General features: G+C 44.9%; 1 protein-coding gene across 3 annotated transcripts in view; it reads left to right on the top strand.

The window, feature by feature from the left end:
- Positions 1–24,116, top strand: part of acer3 (alkaline ceramidase 3) — a 192,005-nt gene that overhangs the window by 80,055 nt on the left and 87,834 nt on the right. For all 3 annotated transcript variants that reach the window (XR_004412413.1, XM_033023385.1, XM_033023386.1), the window contains exons 4-5: positions 5,776–5,828; positions 21,760–21,841. Coding sequence is in view for 2 of the 3 variants with exons in the window: in XM_033023385.1 (XP_032879276.1) it covers positions 5,776–5,828; positions 21,760–21,841 (135 nt within the window). In the remaining variant the exon portion in view is untranslated. The remainder of the gene's footprint in view (positions 1–5,775; positions 5,829–21,759; positions 21,842–24,116) is intronic.

The raw sequence follows: 24,116 nt of genomic DNA, 5'->3' as shown, positions 1-24,116 counted from the left end.
AGTCCCTTTGCACCTCCGATTTCTGGATTCTCTCCCTATTTAGAAAATAGTCCATGCCGTTGTTCCTACTGCCAAAATGCATGACTCCACACTTTGCTACACTATATTCCATCTGCCACATCTTTGCAGAAGGACTTGGACAGGTTAGGAGAGTGGGCAGAGTCCCTGCCTCATGTGTGGCACCTTATCAAAGGCTTTCTGAAAATCTATGTAAACAATCTACTGACTCTCCTTTGTCTGTCCTGCTATTTACTTCTTCAAAGAATTCCAGCAAATTTGTCAAGCAAGACCTCCTCTTCACAAAGCCATGCTGACTGGACTATTTTGTCTTGAATTTCTAAGTACTCCGTAACTGCATCCTTTATAATGGACTTCCCAACCTCCAAAGTCAGACTAACCGGCCTATAGTTCCCACTATTCTGCCTTGCTCCCTTCCTGTGCAGTGGGGTAATATTAACAATTTTCTCACCAGACCTCTCCTGTCTCTAGCGATTCTTGAAATATCACTGCCAATGTCTCCACAATCTCTAAAGCCACCTCTTTCAGAACCCCAGGGTGCAGTCCATCCGGCCCACGTGACGTATCCACCTTCAGCCCTTTCAGCTTTCCAAGCACCTCCCTAGTAATAACCACTCCACTAACTTCCACCCCCTGACTCTTGAATTTAAGGCATGTTGCTGGAGTCTTCCGCTGTGAAGACTGATGCAAAGAAAGTTATTTAACTCATCTGCCATTTCTTTATTCCCCAATATCACTTCTCTTGCATCATTCTCCAGTGGGCCAACTTCCACTCTTGCCTCTTTCTTATTCTTTATGTAACTGAAGAAACTCTTGCTATCCTCTTTTATATTATTGGTTAGCTTACCTTCGTATTTCATCTTCTCTCCTCGTATTGCCTTTTTAGTTACCTTCTGTTGTTCTTTAAAATCTTCCCCATCCTCTGGCTTCCCACTAATCTTTGCTCCATATAACCATATAACAATTACAGCACGGAAATAGGCCATCTCGACCCTTCTCGTCCGTGCCGAACACGTATTCTCCCCTAGTCCCATATACCTGCGCTCAGACCATAACTCTCCATTCCTTTCCCGTCCATATAACTATCCAATTTATTTTTAAATGATAAAAAACGAACCTGCCTCCACCACCTTCACTGGAAGCTCATTCCACACAGCCACCACTCTCTGAGTAAAGAAGTTCCCCCTCATGTTACCCCTAAACCTCTGTCCGTTAATTCTCAAGTCATGTCCCCTTGTTTGAATCTTCCCTACTCTCAGTGGGAAAAGCTTATCCACGTCAACTCTGTCTATCCCTCTCATCATTTTAAAGACCTCTATCAAGTCCCCCCTTAACCTTCTGCGCTCCAAAGAATAAAGCCCTAACTTGTTCAACCTTTCTCTGTAACTTAGTTGCTGAAACCCAGGCAACATTCTAGTAAATCTCCTCTGTACTCTCTCTATTTTGTTGACATCCTTCCTATAATTAGGCGACCAAAATTGTACCCCATACTCCAGAATTGGCCTCACCAATGCCTTGTACAATTTTAACATTATATCCCAACTTCTATACTCAATGCTCTGATTTATAAAGGCCAGCACACCAAAAGCTTTCTTTACCACCCTATCTACAAGAGATTCCACTTTCAGGGAACTGTGCACAGTTATTCCCAGATCCCTCTGTTCACCTGCATTCTTCAATTCCCTACCATTTACCATGTACGTCCTATTTTGATTTGTCCTGCCAAGATGTAGCACCTCACACTTATCAGCATTAAACTCCATCTGCCATCTTTCAGTCCACTCTTCCAACTGGCATAAATCTCTCTGTAGACTTTGAAAATCTACTTCATTATCCACAACCCCACCTATCTTAGTATCATCTGCATACTTACTAATCCAATTTACCACATCATCATCCAGATCATTGATGTACATGACAAACAACAGTGGACCCAACACAGATCCCTGTGGCACCCCACTAGTCACTGGCCTCCAACCTGACAAACAACCATCCACCATTACCCTCTGGCATCTCCCATTCAGCCACTGTTGAATCCATCTTGCTACTCCACCATTAATACCCAACCATTGAACCTTCTTAACCAACCTTCCATGAGGAATCGTGTCAAAGGCCTTACTGAAGTCCATATATACAACATCCACTGCTTTACCCTCATCAATTTCCCGAGTAACCTCTTCAAAAAATTCAATAAGATTAGTCAAACATGACCTTCCAGGCACAAATCCATGTTGACTGTTCCTAATCAGAGCCTGTTTATCCAGATGCTTATATATATTATCTCTAAGTATCCTTTCCATTAATTTGCCCACCACTGACGTCAAACTAACAGGTCTATAATTGCTAGGTTTACTCTTAGACCCCTTTTTAAACAATGGAACAACATGCGCAGTACGCCAATCCTCCGGCACTATTCCCGTTTCTAATGACATTTGAAATATTTCTGTCATAGCCCCTGCTATTTCTACACTAACTTCCCTCAATGTCCTAGGGAATATCCTGTCCGGACCTGGAAACGTATCCACTTTTATATTTCTCAAAAGTGTCAGTACTTCCTCTTCTTTGAATCTCATAGCTTCCATAGCTACTCTACTTGTTTCCCTTACCTCATATAATTCAATATCCTTCTCCTTGGTGAATACCGAAGAAAAGAAATTGTTCAATATCTCCCCCATCTCTTTTGGCTCTGCAGATAGCTGTCCACTCTGACTCTCTAATGGACCAATTTTATCCCTTGTTATCCCTTTGCTATTAATATAGCTGTAGAAACCCTTTGGGTTTACTTTCACCTTACTTGCCAAAGCAACCTCATATCTTCTTTTAGCTTTTCTAATTTCTTTCTTAAGATTCTTTTTACATTCTTTATACTCCTCAAGCACCTCATTTACTCCATGCTGCCTATAATTATTGTAGATCTCCCTCTTTTTCCGAACCGTGTCCAATTTCCCTTGAAAACCATGGCTCTTTCCAATTTTTACTATTTCCTTTCAACCGAACAGGGACATAAAGATTCTGTACTCTTATAATTTCACCTTTAAATGTACTCAATTTCTCTTCCACATCTTTCCCATAAAACAAAATGTCCCAATTCACTCCTTTTAAATCCTTTCGCATCTCCTCAAAGTTAGCCTTTCTCCAATCAAAAATCTCAACCCTAGGTCCAGTTCTGACCCTCTCCATAATTATATTGAAACTAATGATATTGTGATCACTGGTCCCGAACTGTTCCCCAACGCATACCTCTGCCACCTGACCCGTCTCATTTCCTAACAGGAGGTCCAGCACCGCCCCTTCTCTAGTAGGTACTTCTATGTATTGCTGCAAAAACTATCCTGCACACATTTTACAAATTCCAACCCATCCAGCCCATTTACAGAATGTGTTTCCCAGTCGATGTGTGGAAAATTGAAATCTCCCACAATCACTACCTTGTGCTTACTACTAATATCTGCAGTCTCCTTACATATTTGCTCTTCCAATTCTCGCTCCCCATTTGGCGGTCTATAATACACCCCTATAAGTGTTGCTACCCCTTTCCCATTTCTCAGTTCCACCCAAATAGCCTCCCTAGACGAGCCCTCTAATCTATCCTGCCAAAGCACTGCTGTAATATCTTCCCTGATAAGCAATGCAACACCTCCACCTCTTGCCCCTCCAATTCTATCACACCTGAAGCAACGAAATCCTGGAATATTTAGTTTCCAATCACAGCCCTCCTGCAACCATGTTTCACTGATCGCCACAACATCATACTTCCAGGTGTCAATCCAGGCTCTAAGTTCATCCACCTTTTTTACAATGCTCCTAGCATTAAAATATACACATTTAAGAAACCCACCCTCTCTTATTCTCTGTTTATTGTCTTTTTCTTCTCTCTCCCCTACATTTTGGGTCAGAGTGCTACCATTCTCTGCCTCCTGCCTCACACACTGACTGCTAGCTTTCCCAATTTGAGTCCCTCCCCCCAACCATACTAGTTCAAAGTCTCCCCAGTAGCCTATGCAAATCTCCCCGCCAGGATATTGGTCCCCCTCGAGTTCAAGTGCAACCCGTCCTTTCTGTACAGGTCGCACCTTCCCCAAAAGAGGTCCCAATGATCCAGAAACTTGAATCCATACCCACTGCACCAGTCCCTCATCCACTCATTTATCCTCCACCTCGCTCCATTCCTACTCTCACTGTCGCGTGGCACAGGCAGTAATCCTGAGGTTGTTACCTTTGCAGTCCTTCTCCGTAACTCTCTACCTAACTCCCTAAATTCTTCTTTCAGGACCTCTTCTCTTTTTTTACCTATGTCGTTGATACCTATATGTACCACAACTTCAGGCTCCTTCCCCATCCTCTGGCTTCCCACTAATCTTTGCTCCGTTATATGCCTTCTCTTTTAGTTTTATACTGTTCTTGACTTCCCTTGTCAGCCATGGTTGCCTCTTTCTCCCCCTAGAATCTTTCTTCCCCTTTGGAATGAAAAGATCCTACATCTTCCGGATTAATCCCAGAAATTCCTTCCATTGCTGTCCACCGTCATCCCTGTTAGGGTCCTTTTCCAGTCAACTTTGGCCACCTCCTCCCTCCTGCCTCTGTAGTCCCCTTTGCTCATCTGCAATACCGACACATCCGATTTCACCTTCTCCCTCTCAAATTGCAGATCAACACTTATCTTGTTGTGGTCGCTACTTCCTTCCCCTTGAGTTCTCTTATCAAATCCGGTTCATTACATAACACTAAATCCAGAATTGCCTATTTCCTGATAGGCTCCACTACAAGCTGCTCTGAGAATACATCTTGGAGGCACTCTACAAATTCTCTTTCTTGGGGTCCAGTACCAACCTGAATTTCCCAGTCTAGCCGCATATTGAAATCTCCTGATGTAACTTGTACCCTGTATCCTGGCTAGTGTTTGGGGGCCTGTAAATAACTCCCATTAGAGTCTTTTTACCCTTATAATTTCTCAGCTCTATCCCCAATGACTCTGCATCCTCTGTTCCTATGTCACTCCCCACTAAGGACTGCATTTCATTACTTTACCAACAGAGCTACCCCATCCCCTCTGCCCACCTTTCTGTCCATAATTGCATGTCGTAATTCACCACTAACCTTAACATTGTTGGTGCTGCCAGTCACCTACTTTATTCTTCCCGTCCTAATCACTCATGTAGTGTATCTTTGCTGAGTTATGACAACGGATGTGAAGCTTTAAAATAAAACTTTTAGATGGTAAAGGGCCTGTCCCACTTACGCGATTTTTTTCGGCGACTTGCCGGCACCCGTCATAGTCGCAGCAGGTGGCCGACAATCTTCAACATGTTGAACATCCAGCGGCGACCAGAAAAAGGTACGATTCTTTGGGCGACTATGCACGACCATACAGGCTTCACCCCGCGACATGTCGACACGTGGCGCCTGTATGGTCGTGAGTAATCACCCAAAGAGTCGTACCTTTTTCTGGTCGCCGCTGGATTTTCAACATGTTGAAGATTTTCGGCCACCTGCTGTGACTATGTCGGGTGGCAGCAAGTCGCTGAAAAAATCACGTAAGTGGGACAGGCCCTTTAATGTTGTGCTAGTTAAGAAAAAGAGCTTAGTATCCATGGCAACGTGTGGGAACTGTGTCACTCATTTACCGTATATTGGGTTGGGAAAATGATGTCATATACAGTCTGCTTTCAGGCTGCTCTGGCATTTAACCTGGGTTTACATCAGTTTTTCTATGTATTTTGTTTGTGAAATTCATTTGTTTTTTTTCCTTTGTCATAGTTGTTAGATGAACTTCCCATGATCTACAGCTGCTGTATATTTGTCTACTGCCTGTAAGTACTTACCTGTTAATGGAATTCTCATCATAGCTGATAATCTGTGCCCACCCATGTGTGTCTGGTTCGCATTACTCAAGTTCCAAAGAAACATTCAGGAAGTGAGAAGGAAATCACATTATTTTCGTATTTATTGAGTAATAAGTGTGTTCAAGGCATTGGTCAGAATCATTTGGCATTCCTTAACCTTAGTTTAGTTTAGAGATACAGCGCGGAAACAGGCCCTTTGGCCCACCTAGTCCACACCGACCAGCGATCCCCGCACACTAACACTATCTACACACACTAGGGACAATTTACATTTATACCAAGCCGATTAACGTACAAACCTGTACATCTTTGGAGTGTGGGAGGAAATCGAAGATCTTGGAGAAAACCCACGCGGTCACGGGGAGAACATACAAACTCCGTACAGACAGCACACGTAGTCGGGATCGAACCCTGGTCTCTGGGGCTGTAAGCCCTGTAAGGCAGCAACTCTACCGCTACGCCACCGTGCCGCCCGGTTTATTCGTATTATTCATTTTATGTTATCTCATCTACTCTAAAAGGTCATAGTGCATACACTGAATAAAGTTCAAGTCTACAGTGAAGAATGGTTGGAGGTTGAGAACAGACGGATACATGTTATAACTTCTAACTCCATTGTTATACTATACTTTGTTTTATTATTTCAAAAGAAACGGTTAATTTGGCAAGCAGTTGCTTGGAGCATGGAAATATCTTTGTGGTGAAGCTGAAAGAAGTCGATCAGAGTATGGAATAAGAGATTCTAAAAAGTACTCAGCATGACACACAGTTCTGTGAGAAGAACAGGGATAATAGCACAGTGGGCAGTACAGCTGCTAGAGCCACTGCCTCAGTGTCAGAGGCCCAGGTTCGATCCTGACCTCTGGCCCTGAATGTGTGGAAAAAACCGGAGCGCCCGGAGAAAGCCCACATGATCACGGGCAGAACATACAAAATACATGCAGACGGTACCCTTAGTCAGGTTCAAACCTGGGTTTCTGGCACTAAGGCAGCAGCTTTACCGCTGTGCCACCGTGCCACCCGTTGAGAAGACTGGACTTTGGAAAGTACTAGACTTTGAGCAGTGAACAGTACTGATATACCGTAAACTGTGGGCCAAAACGTTTACATTGAGGATGAGTTCCATCAACTAACCTTGCTTTACCTTGAGTTCAGAAGATGAAAAGTTGATCTAATTGAGCTGTTTAAGATGATTAAATGATTTTCTGGCATAGATTTAAGAGGAAAATCACTTGATCTGGGTTTGGACAGTCCAGAACAAAGGGTGTAACAATAGAGACAGGACGTTCTGGGCTGATGTCAGGGAATCACAACATAGACGGGAATAATGCGTTCTCCCCAAGCGACTCGCTTCACTCCTACTTTATAGCTCCCTGACTCCCTGAGGGACTGAGCTATAGGGAAAGGTTGAGTAGGTTAGGAAATTATTCCTTAGAGCGCAGAGGAATGAAGCATGATGTTATAGAGATGTATAAGATCATGAGAGGAATTGATGGGCTAAATGCACATCTTTTACCCAGAGAAGGGGAATCTAGAACTAGAGGACATAGGTTTAAGCTGAGGGGGGGGGGAAGATTTAATAGGAATTTGAGGAGCAACATTTTTTAAACAAAGGGTGGTTGGTATATGGAACGAGCTGTCAGAGGAGGTAGTTACAGCTGGTACTATCACAATGTTTAAGAAACATTTAAACATGTACATGGATAGAACAGGTTTAGAGAGATGAGAACCAAATGTAGGCAGCTGGGACTTGAGTAGATGCGGCATGTTGGTCGGTGCGGGCAAGTTGGGCCAAAGGGCCTGATTCAATGCTGGATGGCACTATGACTATCTCAAAGATAACTAAAACCCGGCCAGCTGAAAATTTCAGAGCCGAGAGAAATATTATAGTTTAACGAATTAAGGAGATTTTTGAGTTTAAAAGACCATGATGTAATTGAAGGGTGTAACAGGCTCAAGGGGATATCTGCTTATTCTTTCCACAAAGATGTTCTGATTCAAATGTTGCATTGGGTGTGGAAGCAAATGAAATGCTTTGGACATGCAATTATTGTTCATAATAGGTCTGAAGAGTCAAATGTGTTTTGCAGAATATTTCATGGGTTTACCACACAACTGGGATGTTGAAAAATTGAGAGCTTGTTTTCACAGATGTCTGGATTGTTCTTTGTGTAGTTTTAAAAAAAAGCAGGTCGACTGTGAAGGAAACAAAGGACATGTCAAAAGAGGGCGTGACATAAGGCAAACATATCGCGTGGGAAGTGTTTTTATATAGATGGCACTGATAGCAAATTATTGAAAATATGTTTTTATGTTCTTGATTGATTTCTAGGATCGTTTAGGATTTAAGTTTATTTTTGTCACGGGTACTGGCGTAAAGTGAAGAGCTTTTGTTGCGTGCTATCCATTCAAATACTATATACGAATACATTCTAGCCAAACTCAAGTAAAGTTTAATTTAGAGATACGGCGTGGAAACAGGCCCTTCGGCCCACCGCGTCTGCGCCGACTAGCGAACCCCGCACCCTCCACTACCCTAAACACACGGGGGATAATTTGCAATTTTACCAAAACCAATTAACCTACAAACCTGGAGAAACTCAGCGGGTGAGGCAGCATCTATGGAGAGACGGAATAGGCGATATTTCGGGTCGAGACCCTTCTTCAGTCTGCTGCCTCACCCGCTGAGTTTCTCCAGCATTTTTGTCTACCTTCGATTTTTCCAGCATCTGCAGTTCTTTCTTAAACATACAAACCTGTACGTCTTTGGAGTGTGGGAGAAAACTGGAGCACCCGGAGAAAACCCATGCAGATCACGGGGTGGGGGGGAACATACAAACAGCACCTGTGGTCAGAATCGAACCGGGTCTCTGGAGCAGTAAGGCAGCAACTCTAAGGCTGCGCCACCGTGCCGACCCAGATAGTATAAAAAGAAAAGTACCAGAGTACAGAATGTAGTTTCTCAGCATTGTAGTGTAACAGTTATAGAGGAAGAAATCCAGTGTGTGCATTGCATAGGTTGAGGCAACGCAATAGATTGTGTGCCGATTATTTTGTTTTAAAAGAACAATAAAATGAAAAGTAGGTTATTGCTGACTAACCCAATGCAGTTTAATGGGTTTACTCCGGTATCTTTTCAGTATAAAAGCTTTACCTCTTATTCAGCTAATTTGCCCTCTTGGTGGCATCATTAAAATGTACTGGACTATTAATCCAGAGGCCAGACCTAATGATCTGGAGACAGGAGTTCAGATCCCACCACAGTGGACTATTTAGAGGAGTTAAATACAGCTAATCAAATAAATCTTTAAAAAAGCTGTGATCAACAATAATGAGCATGAAACTACTAGATTGTGGTCTTAATAAACAAGTTGTGCATTAATGTATATCAGATAAGGAAATCTGCTGTCCACTCCTAATAGATTCATGGAGCTATACAGCATGGAAACAGGCCCTTCGGCCCACCTTATCCACGCTGACCAAGTGGCATTTTGGGCTAGTCTCATTTACCTGCATTTGGCCCACCTTCCTATCCTGTTAGCTGTCATAAAATTCATAATTATATTCACCACTATAGCTTCTTCTGGCAGCTCGTTCCAGTTACTGAGTTTAAAAGGTGCCCCTGTGGTTCTTCTTACAGTATCCGGCTGAAAAAGAGTTGCAACCCAGAAATGTCACCTATCCATGTTCTCCAGAGATGTTGCCTGACCCGCTGAGTTACCCCAGCAGCTGTGTCTCTCTTAATTCTCTCCCCTCTCACCTTAAGCCAATGCCCTCTCATTTTAGAATCCTCTACCCTGGTTTAAAAGACAATGAGCATTCACTTCAACCATGCACCTCATTGTCTTGTACGCTTCATTAATTAGGTCACCCCTCCTATGTTCCAAAAGAAAAGTCCCAGCCCATCCAACCATGCCCTATAACTGAAGCCTGCAAGCCCAGGCAACATCTGGTGAATCTCTTCTGCACCCGTTCCAACAACATGGCTCCAAAGCTGCAGTATTGTTGTTGACTCTTAATTCACTCCAAAATGCCCCATGAACAGCCTCCCAGTTTGGAAGCAAGTAGTAGCAATGTTACAAAATTTTGAGATTTAAAAAATCAAGTCTGTAATTTATCCCATCAGATAAAGCATAAAAAGAAGTTTAATTTGACACCTAATTCACTTTCATATCTCAAGTATTTAAAAAGTTATGGCCATTTTCATACTCGGAAATTAGCATCTTGTTCCCTATTGATTTTCTATGGACATAACAAAAAATCTGTGATCGTGTGCAGTCAAAAGCCCATAACCTTCTTAAAAATTAAGAGAACTGAATGACATTTTCAGTTATCATAGATTGAACCATTCTGAAACAAATATAAAATAATCTTACTTGGATGACCTGAAATTAAAGCATATAATTAGTTAGTTACCCAAGTATAGCTAATTTCAAACTTCAATTACTAGATCTAAACATCTATCCATTTCTTAATAAATGATTAACATTTTTAAATAGCCTAAGTGTCCAAATAATATTCATAAATAATTCACAATAAAACATGATTTTTAAATCTCATTTACATTAATTTATAGGCCAAATGGAAGGAATTTAGTGTTCAATTGCTGTAAATTAAAGTCCATTTTAAATTAGCTTTCTAGTGGGATCCTGTGAATGCGCTGGTTTAGAACGTTCACATTGCGGTAGATTTGTGCCCTCAAATGCCCAGAAAAATACTGTGGGATATAATGGGGCCAAATGAGCTACTCGCAATATTAAACTTTGTATAAAAGGATCTTAAGAAGCCCTTTTAAATGTAAAAATAAGCAGCCTACTTTCTGTTATTTGCTCTATGCGACCGTTGTTCGCGGGTTTAGAGATTGATTTTTAAACTACTATAACTATTATACAAGGCCTTTAAAACTAATAATAGCTTTTGCGACGGGGTCTTCCAGCGATTTTTCGTTAATAATTAACTAGGCTGAACGTCTTCGATTTGAACAGCCTAGAGAAAATCGCGTTTTAAACCCGCCCCCTCTAAACGGCGCCAAAATCGCGCACACCCGCAGCGACAGATTTTCAGCGACGCTTCAGGTAGGCTTTGCAACATACCTACAAGTAGGGTGGTCCATATGTTTAAAAATAAACCACAGATGCTGGTTTATATAGACAGGAAGGTTCCGACCCAAAACGTCACCTATTGTTCTCTGGAGATGCTGCCCTGACCTGCTGAGTTACTCCAGCACCTTGTGTCTCTCTGGGGTGGTCAATGAATGGTCTGCCAATATCTATAAAAGGATCAAAAGTAGAAGTGTTATCAAGAACTGTATCAGTGAAAGACACAGAAAGATTGAGTAACTTGGTGGGTCAGGCAGAATCTCTGAAATAAAGGATTAGGTGACATTTCAGGTCGAGATCCTTCTTTAGAATGAGTGTCAGGTTAATGGGGAACGCGTTATAGATGGTACTTAGGACAAATGAATGGAAGATAAGCAGAAAGCAATGATAATCAAGGAAATGTGGAGACAGTAAGTTGGATGCAGGGTGAGGCATGTCTGAGACCCAGGTTTATAGTTGATTGCACAGCACTCTATGTTAATTTACTCAGAAAATACTTCTCTTAGTTTTCTTAAAAGTTTTAGCCCATAAAATGGTGTCCACATTCTAGGTAGCTGAAGGTGGACAAAAATGCTGGAGAAACTCAGCGGGTGAGGCAGCATTTATGGAGTGAAGGAATAGGTGACGGTTCGGGTCGAGACCCTTCTTCAGACTGCTGTCGGGAGGGGGCGGGGGTGGGGGGTGGGGGGGTGTCGGGAGAAAGAAAGGAAGAGGCGGAGACAGTGGGCTGTGGGAGAGCTGGGGAGGGGAAGGAGGGAGAAAGCAAGGACTACCTGAAATTGGAGAAGTCAATGTTCATACCGCTGGGGTGTAAACTCCTCCAGCGAAATATGGGGTGTTGCTCCTCCAATTCACGGTGGGACTCACTCTGGCCATGGAGGAGGCCCAGGACAGAAAGGTCGGATTCGGAATGGGAGGGGGAGTTGAAGTGCTGAGCCACCGGGAGATCAGGTTGGTTATTGCGAACCGAGCGGAGGTGTTGGACGAAGCGATCGCCAAGCCTGCTCTTGGTCTGAGATTGTTTATGCTGATCTGAGATTGTTTATGCTGGCAGTGCTTTCCTGACCAAGGAGAAACCCACGGGTTCTGCCGCTGGCTTTTCAAAGATGATTTAATGTAGGAAAGTCCAACTCTTGCAGCTGGAAAGCCAGCTGTGGTTCAGCTTAATTTCTTGGTGACTTGCCGTACTGACTGAAGCATTCTTCTTTAAAGCATCTGCAGTATCATGGATTCATATAATTTAAAAGCTGGGCATTGTTAGTCACCTCTCCATTGACTTTAGACTTGCGACTTTAGAGATTTAGAGATACATCGTGGAAACAGGCCCTTCGGCCCACCAAGTCCATGCCAATCAGCATTAATCTCCAAACATTTGCTAGCACTACCCTATACACTAGGGACAATTTACAATTTTACCAAAGCCAATTAACCTAAAAACCAACACGTCTGGAGAGAAACTAGAGCACCCGGATAAAACACACACGGACACAAGGAGAACATACAAACTCCGTTAAGACAGTACCCGCAGTCAGTTTCAAATCTGGGTCTCTGGCGCTGTAAGACAGCAACTCTACCACTGCGCCATTGTAATGCCCCGCAGCAAGTGCAGAAAATCCTTTCTTGCAAGTCATTCTACTGTAATTGAATTAATAGATTCATTTCCAAAGCCCCACCACCCACTTTGAGGTTCCACATGACATTTAGTGTAGCTTACCCATAGACATTAAATCATTTCTGTGTAACTCAGCGGGTCAGGCAGCATCCCTGGAGAACATAGATAGGTGGCGTTTGGGGTTGGAACTCCTCTTCAGACTGATTGCAGGGGTGGGGGAAAAGGACAAAGCATGGTAGGTCATAGATGAATGCAGGGGAGGGGGTGATAGGCAGATGGCTGGATGGCAGGCCAGAGATGAACACGCATAAGGTGTGAGACAAAAAAGATTAGAGAATTGCGATTTGTGTAGCTGGAGAATTGACACTGTGCAAATTGTTTAGGCACGTAGATGGAGGGGAGAGATAGGTACAGGGTCAGGGACAGGGCTCAAGAGGAAGGGAGACTGTGGAGGAGGGGCGGAGGAGGAAAAGCTGAAGGGGGCATTTTATGGGGGAGAAAACACACTGTTGGCCGGTGTGGGCAAGTTGAGCTGAAGGGCCTGTTTCCACACTATCATTCTATGAGAAGGGTGTGGGGGAGGGGGGGGGGGGGGGTTAAAAGATGTGAAATTTAGTGTTTGTGTAGATAGGTGTATGAAAAATGAATTGTTTCTGTGGTCAATGATTTAATCTTGCTTTTCCCTCGTCTTGACTGAATTTAATATGTAGTCTTGTGCAATCTTAACTGTATGAAGATCTTTGCACTGTTGTTATAAGTGATAGGAGCAGAATGAGGCCATTTGACCCATCAAGTCTACTCTGCCATTCAATCATGGCTGATCTATCTCTCCCTCCTAACTCTATTCTCCTGCCTTCCTCCCCATAAGCCCTGACACCAGTACTATCAAGAATCTGTGCCTTAAAAATATCCATTGACTTCTGTGGCAATTAATTCCACAGATTCACCACCTCTTTCCTCTTGGAACTTGAGCCTTTATCCTATGGTGATTGCTACTCTGTGATTGCCATTCGGCAACAGTATTCTTGGTATGACATCTAAAATGAGCTCAAATAGTATTTGTAAATTTAATCGGGGTGTACAAGAATCATACGGTTCAATTGGAGAAGATAGAGAAACTATTTCTAGTGGCAAAAGGATGGGATAACCAGTGGGGGAAACCCGTCTGAAGAAGGGCCTCGAGCCAAAACATCACCCATTTCTTCTATCCAGAGATGCTGCCTGTCTCGCTGAGTTACTCCAGCATTTTGTGCCTATCTTCGGGGTATATTTAGCATTGTTGGCTCTCCACCACTTTGACTACTTTTTTTGCCGGTATTGCAATCTATTGCAACCCGGAAGTGGCGGCGCTGGTGAACGGCTGCAGCTCGCCTGCAGTCCGTTTGTTTTTACTTTTTTGTGTTGTTTTTTTCGTTTTGTCTAGCTAAGTTTTTGTTTTTTTAGGTTATGTTTATGTGTGGGGGGGGGGGGGGGGTTGAAACAGGGCTTGCTGTCTCTCCCTTCGGTGGAATGCGACTTTTTTGTCATATCCCCCTTCTCTGCCTCCGTCTGCGCTGAGGCCTAATGGCAGAGCTGGCGACCTCGAGGCTCCGGAGGCAGCCTGCCAGGACTCACCCTGGGCTCGCTCCCGTGAGGGCGGCCCAGCTCGGGGCTGGAACGGCGCTCCCGTGAGGGGCTGTGACGCTCCCGTGTGGGCGGCCCAGCCCGAGGGAAACGGCGCTCCCATCGGGGCGGCCCAGCTCAAGGGTGGAACGGCGCTCTCGTGAGGGAGGCCCAGCCCGAGGGAAACGGCGCTCCCGTGAGGGAGGCCCAGCTCGAGGGTGGAACGGCGCTCCCCTCGGGGCGGCCCAGCTCGAGGGTAACGGCGTTCCCGTCGGGGCGGCCCAGCTCAAGGGTGGAACGGCACTGCCGTGAGGGCGGCCCAGCCCGAGGGTAACAGCGCTCCCATCGGGGCGGCCCAGCTCGAGGGTGGAACGGCGCTCCCATGAGGGCGGCCCAGCTCGAGGGTGGAACGGCGCTCCCGTGAGGGCGGCCCAGCCCGAGGGTAACGGCGCTCCCATCGGGGCGGCCCAGCTCGAGGGTAACGGCGCTCCCGTCGGGGCGGCCCAGCTCGAGGGTGGAACGGCGCTCCCATCTGGGCGGCCCAGCTCGAGGGTGGAACGGCGCTCCTGTGAGGGCGGCCCAGACCGAGGGTAACGGCGCTCCCATCGGGGCGGCCTAGCTTGAGGGTGGAACGGCGCTCCCCTCGAGGGTAACGGCTTTCCCGTCGGGGCGGCCCAGCTTGAGGGTAATGGCGCTCCCGTGAAGGTGGCCTGGCGCGGGGCTGAGACGCTCACGTGAGGGCGACCCGGCTCGGGGCTGGAACGGTGCTCCGGTGGCTGAGACGGCGTTCTGGCGGCGGCGGCCTGAGTCCGGGGTTCGGCCGCGGGCCAGTGGACGACGTCGTCAACAGCTGCGTCCGCTGGACTGGAGGGCGGCAGCTTCGACCACCCCAGGCCGCGGTGTTTGAGCCGGCCCGTTCGCGGAGCTCGGTGAGCCGCGGGACTGATTTACCATCGCCCGGTGGGGTATCGCCTCAGCGCAGAGGGAGAAGAGGAGGGAAGAGACTGCAGCCCTAAGATTTTTGCCTCCATCACAGTGAGGAGGTGCTTGGTGGACTCACTGTGGTGGATGTTAATTTGTGTTTACTGTCTGTTCTGTTGTCTATTATTGTATTATTGTATGTATGACTGCAGGCACGAAATTTCGTTCAGACTGAAAGGTCTGAATGACAATAAAGGAAATTCAATTCAATCTAAATCACAGTTGCAAATCCCCCAGAGTTGGATATATATATATCGTTAAAGAAGGGAAACAATTGCAATGTGTAGAATTAATTGAGTAATACTTTTGAAGTGTTAACAGAAGCATGTTGGTTGTTGTTTGATGTTTTGACGATTATTTGGTGAAGGACTTCATCCTTGTAAGACTGAAAGCATAACCTTTCCACACTGATGGAACCAAGGGCACCTCGTCCACTGTTTGTTGATGAAACATCAAATATATCAGTCACCACTCGATTCCTAGGCGTGAACAGGACTCGTTTTTCTTTTGAGTCCTTGGGTAGCCGTCATGCGTTATTGATGTGCATTTATTCCGTGGGATAGGACAGTACAAATCACCACAGAAAACACTTTTGCTGACTTTGCGTGGCGTAGTGTTTGTCATGATCGACAGCTCACATTAAAGTCCTTTGATTGTACATTTTTACAAGAATAGTATCGCCTGTTTTTATCTGTCACCCCCACGGGCAATATTCAACATCTGACAATCTGATTGAGAAAGCAGCCCCCAATTCCACAACAAATTGTAGAAAAGCAGAATAAAAGCTTGATATAGATGTTGTACCCTCCTGGTAACATTTTTGCATTTTTGCAGTGAGGAGCTCTCAAGTTTTGTCAGCTCCAGAATACAACAGACTATGGGGTGGTACGGTACGTTATCTGTCACATGTACCGAGGTACAGTGAGATAAATTTTTGTATACAGTTCAGTACATGTATCACTAGACATAAGCTCTTGGAAACACATTAGATAAGCATCTAGGATACAGCACAAGTGTACAGCAGTAGTACACTGAGACAATATACAGAGAGTTGAAAAAAACAGACAGTTTTTCACTGGATGCTCATGTTTCCTCCCACACTCCAAAGGCATGCAGGTTTGTAGGTTAATTGACATCTGTAAATTGGCTCGAGTGTGTCGGATAGAACTAGTGTATGGGGTGATCACTGGTCGGTGAGGACTCCACGCTGTATCTCTAAAGTCTAAAGACATGACTTGGCAACAGTGGTCAGATCTTCTGCATTCATGAGGTAACTGAAATATTATAGTCTGCAAACTCTAATGTGTTTGTCATTCATCTTTTACAGGGTGTTTATAGTGTTTCCATTAGTAAAGGGTGTCATTGTGTATGTCATAATTGGGAGTTGGCTGCTTGGTTGGAAGGGGGCTAAGTGGGTTGTTTTAGATTTGGAACACTTTGTGTCTTCCAGTATTACATGAGGCAGAGTGTGAGAAGTCAATTCTCATCAAAGCCAAATAAAAGCCGATGCAATATCCTTGTATAGCAAATCTTGTGTTGAAGGAGGTTGATGGATATCTTTCACACATGATGGTGGTTTATGCAATGAGTTGCCGCAGTTGAGGCAGGTACAATAACAAAATTTTAAAAGATATTTGGACAGGTAAATGGATCGGAAAGGTGCAATCAATGGTGCTTTATTGTGAGATTTTATATTGTGATTAGTAATTTGATTTAGTGGGAGAGTCTAGGACTAGCGGCCATAGCCTCAGAATTGAAGGACCTTCTTTTAGGAAGGAGAAATTTCTTTAAGGAGGAATTTCTTTCGTCAGAGGGTGGTGAATCTGGAATTCTTTGCCACAGAAGGCTGTGGAGGCAAAGTCAGTGGATATATTTAAGGCAGAGATAGATAGATTCTTGATTAGTATGGGTGTCAGAGGTTATGGGGAGAAGGCAGGAGAATGGGGTTAGGAGGATGAGATAGATCAGCCACAATTGATCGGCGGAGTAGACTTGATGGGCCGAATGGCCAAATTCTGCTCCAATCACTTATGATCTTATGATCTTTATTGTGACGTGTGCACGGCACAGTGGATTTCTTTTAGCACAGATCACACATGCACGAGTCGCCATAATTTAGCTCCATTTACAAAAAGTCAAAAGTCTGGTCCACATGCTCTATGTACTGGATCTAGGTATGCCCCAGGCTGCTGCTGAATTTGAATTGAATTTTTTGATTTAAAAAAAATTTAAACAGGGACAATGCATATTGATGATCATTTGCATGTAAATATGCAAGATTATAGCCAATAGCTAATTTCCATCTTTAGTCCATTTGGCAGCAAAAAGAAACAATTATACAAGACACACAACCAACTCAATTCACACAGACAAAGGCAAATTCTTGTCTCTCCCCGTTAAAGCCGCGTCGGGCGATGTCAGGCCCTGCTCCGGGTCTTGATGTTGGAGCCCCCGGCGGGCGATGGCAAGTCCCGCGGCCGTTAAAGCCGCGCCGGTCGATGTCTGGCCCCGCTTGGTCGCCTTCAACCCCGCAACTCGGTGACATCGGGAGCTCCCGCGGGAGAAGCTGCCGCCGCGGGAGCTCTGAAAAGTGGTCTCCCACTAGGGACCCACAAGCTCCCGATGTCACCGTCCACAGGCCTGCAGCTGGAGCCTCAGAAGTCCTGAAGTCGGGTCGCAGCCGCGCGCCACCACCACTCTCCACGCTCCGAGGCCGGCCAGCCCCACGATGGCAAGTTCACAGGCTCCGCGACTGGAGCCTGCTCCACAGTGCTAGGCCCCAACGACAACGGAGACCCGACAGGGAAAAGGTCAGGTCTCCCGTGCAGGGAAGAGATTTAAAAGTCCCCCCTCCCCGCCCCCCACACATACACAGCTAAAAACAGTATTAAAAACCACAGCAAACGGGACAAAAATAAAAAAAGGACAGACGAACTGCCAGGGCCGTGCCATTACAGCACCGCCATGTTCCTGGCTGTTGGGCCTCCTCCGTCGCCTTTGACTCGCTTGCCCCGTGTACCGACATCCCTCTCCTCGCCCGACTGCATTGGTGTCCCGGGGGCGCCTCCTGCAGACAACCTTGCAAGCGCTGGCTCAGAGGGATGTGGACCAAACGCCGCCAAATGACTAACTAAGATGGGCTTGGTCGGCATTCATGAGTTGGGACAAAGGACCTGTTTCCGTGCCGTACGACTCTGACTCTATTACCACCATTCCGCCTCAATTAATCATCATTTCTAACACCTCTATGATCACCCCTCAGCCTCCTGCACTCCGTCCTAGCCTGCCCAGTCTCTCCGTAGAGCTCAGGCCTTCACGCCATACTCATAAATCTTCTCTGCACTCTTTCCGGCTTAATGACATAGATGGTATAAAAACATGACTCAACGGTATAAAAACACAAACTGCTGGAAATGTTCAGCCGGTAGTATTTGAGAAAATGTCAACATTTCAAGTTGATGAGCATTTGTCAGAACTGAGAAAAGTCGGAAGTGAAATCAGCTGTAGGGAAAGGGTGGTACGTTGGTTTATACAAAAGATAAACACAAAGTGCTGGAGTAACTCGGACTTCTTCAGACTTGGAAGGGTCCCGACCTGAAACATCCTTTTTCTACAGAGATGCTGCCTGAGCCGCTGAGTTACTCCAGCACTTGGTGTCTTCGGAAACAATGCAGTCCATGATAGTGTAGGGTAGGTGAGTTGAGTAGTGTATTGGTTGCGCCAGCTGAGAGAGACTGGTGGAGACGGGTCTGAAGTAAATGGAGCCATTTGCATTGTTGTAGTGGTTGAAGTGGAAGAGGTAATAGGTCAGAAATAACAGCAGGGGGGAGGGAAAGAAAGGAAGAGGCATGTTTTCATAGAAACATAGACAATAGGTGCAGGAGTAGGCCATTCGGCCCTTCGAGCCTGCACTGCCATTCAATATGATCATGGCTGATCATCCAACTCAGTATCCTGTACCTGCCTTCTCTCCATACCCCCTGATCCCTTTAACCACAAAGGCCACATCTAACTCCCTTTTAAATATACTCAATGAACTGGCCTCATATTTCATATTTCCTTACAACATATAATGAACCCATTGCTTTGTCGTACATGGCAGCTCCCAGTACAATTCCACGTCCCCATCCTTCTACTATCGTCTACTTCCTCACATGCACATTGATTTCTGAAGAAGGCTCTCGACCCGAAACGTCACCTACCCACGATCGCCAGAGATGCTGCCTGACTTACCGAGTTACTCCAGCACTTTATGTCCTTTTGCCCATTAATTTCTCCCCACCGCTGAACCTGGCACCGGTCAACTAGTCTACTTTTCAATAGGCAATTTAGATTTAATATTGTCATGTGTATCAAGGTAGAGCAAAAAGCTCTGGTTTGCATGTTATCCAATTAGATCAGATATATTGCATAAATACATTCACGTCAAATTCAAGTACAGAGGTGGAGCAAAGAGAAAGAGACAGAGTGAAGAAAATAGTTCTCAGTATTGTGGTGCACCAGATCTGTAAATTGGAGGAGCAGCACCTCATATTTCACTTGGGTAGTTTAACATTGACTTCTCCAATTTCAGGTAACCCTTGCTATCTCCCTCCTTCCCCTCCCCCTCCCCTCCCCAGCTCTCCCACAACCTACTGTCTCCGCCTCTTCCTTTGCTTCTCCCCCCCCCGACATCAGTCTGCAGGGTCTCGACCTGAAACGTTGCCTATTCCTTCGCTCCATAGATGCTGCTTCACCCTCTGTGTTTCTCCAGCATCTTCGTCTACCTTCGATTTTTCCAGCACCTGCCATTCTTTCTTAAACGGATCTGTAGACCAAGTCATTTTCCGCAATGAGGTAGAGGTGAATCTGACAGCATCCTAACTTAGCAAAGAACCGTTCAGAAAATTAACCGATCACTCCTCACGGCTTTCATGTGGGAGGTAACTAGAACATATGGGGCAACCCCACACAATCGCTGCGATGACATGCCAGCTCCACGCTGATAGCACTGGAGGTGAAAATAGAACAAATGTGCTAACATTGCTATCTATTAAACCAGCAACACTGAATATATAGACCAACACAAAAAATGTACATATTGCTTTGCATTGTTTTCTTTTGTATACATTTCTTTATTATGTATCAAGTTTATTTTTGAAATAGAAAATAGAAGCAGGTGACACGGTGGTGCAGCGGTAGAGTTGCTATCTTACAGCTTCGGAGATTTGGGTTTGTTCCTGACTATGCGTGTTGTCTGTAAGGAGTTTGTGCGTTCTCCCCGTGACCGCATGGGTTTCCCCCGGATGCTCCCACACTCCAAAAGCGTACAGGTTTGTAAGTTAATTGGCCTCGGTAAAAAATGTAAATTGTCCCTAGTGTGTAGGATAGTGCTAGTGTACGGGGATTGCTGGTCGGCGTGGACTCGGGCCAAAGAGCCTGTTTCTGCGCTGTTTCACTAACCTAAACTAAACTAAGGTCACTGTACTTTCAGCTGGCCCACCACATACTTCACACCCCACCATGTTCACCTTGCAATTGAATGCATATGATTAGATTCAAGATTCAATGTAATTGTCACATGTACCAATTAAGGTGCAGTGAAATTTGAGTTACTATTCAGCCACATTAAGTAAAAAGCAACAATACACACAGCATGTAAAATAAAATTTAACATCAACATCCACCACAGTGGAATCCACATTCCTCACTGTGATGGAAGGCAATAAAGTTCAGTCATCTTCCTCCTTTGTTAAATACTAACCATCTCGGATAGGTAATCTGAGATTCCTTTAAATGCTCACCTTGCTTACTCCATGGGTAGTTGAGCTTTAAAGGTAAACCAGGTTAAATTTTCATACTTGAATTTGGACTGACTGTCAGCTGTCGTGGGTTACCTTGCAGTATGGTACTTGATCTTTGGAAGTCCAAAGAGGAACTTGGCAGGAGGTTCTGCTGAAACTATTCGTGTTCAAATGGGATCATTCTGATGTGTCCTCCAATTGAATAAACTGCCAATCCTTCCGCTATTGTGGGGGGGATGGAAAGAACTGTCAACATATTTGCTCTTGATCTCTCCAATAATCTGTGGCAGAGGAGCAGATAATTAAACACTTGGGGAGACCTTGGGGTACATCCAGTCCCGGCAAGTGTCTTGCCCTGTGGCCCGCTAAATGAAGATAGCCACATAGGGGAAGGTATTGTTCCTAAACATGATACTTGCAGAAGTTTAGTTTAGAGATACAGCGCAGAAACAGCCCTTTTCGGCCCACCGAGTCCGTGCCGACCAGCGATCCCCGTACACAAGCAATATCCTGCACACTAGAGACAATTTACAATTTACCAAAGCCAATTAACCTACAAACCTGTACGTCTTTGGAGTGTGGGAGGAAACCTAAGCACCCGGAGAAAACCCACATGGTCAAGGATACATCATGTACAAACTACGTACAGACAGCACCCGTAGTCAGGGTCGAACCCGGATCCCTGTTGCTGTGAGGCAGCAACTCTACCGCTGCGCCACAGAACGCAAAATGTTTTATCCAGTTTGTTTGCAACATCTCACCAGCATTGGGTTTGTGGCTGTTTCGGTTTCTTAAATCTAACAATGTGTTATTTTGTTCAGGTACGAATGCTTCAAACACAAGAACACACGCAACTACCTTCTAGCTTTTATTCTGGCACTATTCAGTGGGCTAGTGACCATAGTAAGTTAATATTCTTATTTACTTTTAATTTGCTTTCCGTGCGGGCGTTCATTTTGATATTGCATGATTTTGGAGGAAAGTCCCAGATATTCCAGGTTGGGGCCATTGGGTTTTGTGGTGTGGCTGAGCTTGCATGGATTCACCTTCTTTTAACACTGTCTCTAATCTCAGCATGTTGATGCTTTCACCCAGAATCCGAGCAGTAAAGGCAATGAGAGAGAGAAGCTGGTGACTGGATACTTTTATTAGAGGGCATTTTTTGGCACCCCTCTAGCCATGTGGTTGAAAACATGCAGTTATGTCAAGTCTTTGACGATCTCAGCAGGTCCTGAAGCATTATTGTAGGAAAGGCAGTGATAAGAATATTTTTTGGATGAGGTTTATTATTGTCATGTGTACAGTGTATAGTTTTGCATGCTATTCAAACAACTTAGTGAAATACTTTGTTTTACATGCTATTCAGATCAGATATACCATGCATGTATATAATTAAGTTAAACTCAAGTCTAATGGAGCATACAGAGTGTGGTATATAGTAACAGTTCCATGGCAGCAAGCTCTCACAACCTATGTGTGATAACTGACTGGGTAATTTCCTTCATTGCTGTTTATTGGGGAGTAAATATAAGCCAAGACACCAGGGTGAATTCAAAACAGTGCCCTATGATCTTCCATGTGACAGGGAAGATTAGGCCGCAACTTAACCTGATATGAAAGCTACAGCTCTGGTAGTGTAGCAGTCCGGAGGACGAGCCTGTGTTTTGCACTAAAACCTATGGAGTAGCATTTGAAATGAATTTGAGGCAAGAATGATTCCAAGTGAGCCAAAACTAGTTAGCAAGGACAGTGATTCCTCTAATTCCAACATGAACCTTGTGGAATTTAAGCTATTATCTACAAGGAAAGCAAGTGCAACTGATGCAGTAGCACCTCCTGCACTACAGGAGCGACTGTGAGCCCATGACTACCGAATAATGTAAGGCCTGGATAGAGTGGATGTGGAGAGGATGTTTCCACTAGTGGGTGAGTCTAGGACCAGGGGGCACAGCCTCACAATAAATCGACGTACCTTTAGAAAGGAGATGAGGATGTAACTAGTAAACTAGTAGAGTGGATAAGGGAGAACCAGTGGATCTGCTATATCTGGACTTTCAGAAGGCTTTCGACAAGGTCCCACATAAGAGATTGGTATACAAACTTAAAGCACACTGTATTGGGGGTTCAGTATTGATGTGGATAGAGAACTGGCTTGCAGACAGGAAGCAAAGAGTAGGAGTAACGGGTCCTTTTCACAATGGCAGGCAGTGACTAGTGGGGTACCGCAAGGCTCAGTGCTGGGACCCCAGCTATTTACAATATATATTAATGATTTGGACGAGGGAATTGAATGCAACATTTCCAAGTTTGCGGATGACACGAAGCTGGGGGCAGTGTTAGCTGTGAGGAGGATGCTAGGAGGCTGCAAGGTGACTTGGATAGGCTGGGTGAGTGGGCAAATGCATGGCAGATGCAGTATAATGTGGATAAATGTGAGGTTATCCACTTTGGTGGCAAAAACAGGAAAGTAGACTATTATCTGAATGGTGGCCGATTAGGAAAAGGGGAGATGCAACGAGACCTGGGTGTCATGGTACACCAGTCATTGAAATTAGGTATGCAGGTGCAGCAGGCAGTGAAGAAAGCGAATGGTATGTTAGCATTCATAGCAAAAGGATTTGAGTATAGGAGCAGGGAGGTTCTACTGCAGTTGTACACACCTGGAGTATTGCGTACAGTTTTGGTCTCCTAATCTGATGAAAGACAATCTTGCCATAGAGGGAGTACAGAGAAGGTTCACCAGATGGATTCCTGGGATGTCAGGACTTGCATATAAAGAAAGACTGGATAGACTCGGCTTGTACTCGCTGGAATTTAGAAGATTGAGGGTGGATCTTATAGAAACTTACAAAATTCTTAAGGGGTTGGACAGGCTAGATGCAGGAAGATTGTTCCCGATGTTGGGGAAGTCCAGATCAAGGAGTCACAGTTTAAGGATAAAGGGGAAATCTTTTAGGACTGAGATGAGAAAAACATTTTTTACACAGTGGTGAATCTGTGGAATTCTCTGCCACAGAATGTAGTTGAGGCCAGTTCATTGGCTATATTTAAGAGGGAGTTAGATGTGGCCCTTATGGCTAAAGGGATCAAGGGGTATGGAGAGAAGGCAGGTACAGGATACTGAGTTGGATGATCAGCCATGATCATATTGAATGGCGGTGCAGGCTCGAAGTGCCGA

The sequence above is a fragment of the Amblyraja radiata genome, chromosome 6 (genome assembly GCF_010909765.2).
Source record: "Amblyraja radiata isolate CabotCenter1 chromosome 6, sAmbRad1.1.pri, whole genome shotgun sequence".
In the NCBI taxonomy this organism is placed as follows: Eukaryota; Metazoa; Chordata; class Chondrichthyes; order Rajiformes; family Rajidae; genus Amblyraja; species Amblyraja radiata.
The sequence above is the reverse complement of the archived record's forward strand: the minus strand, read 5'-3'. Positions and strand labels throughout refer to the sequence as shown.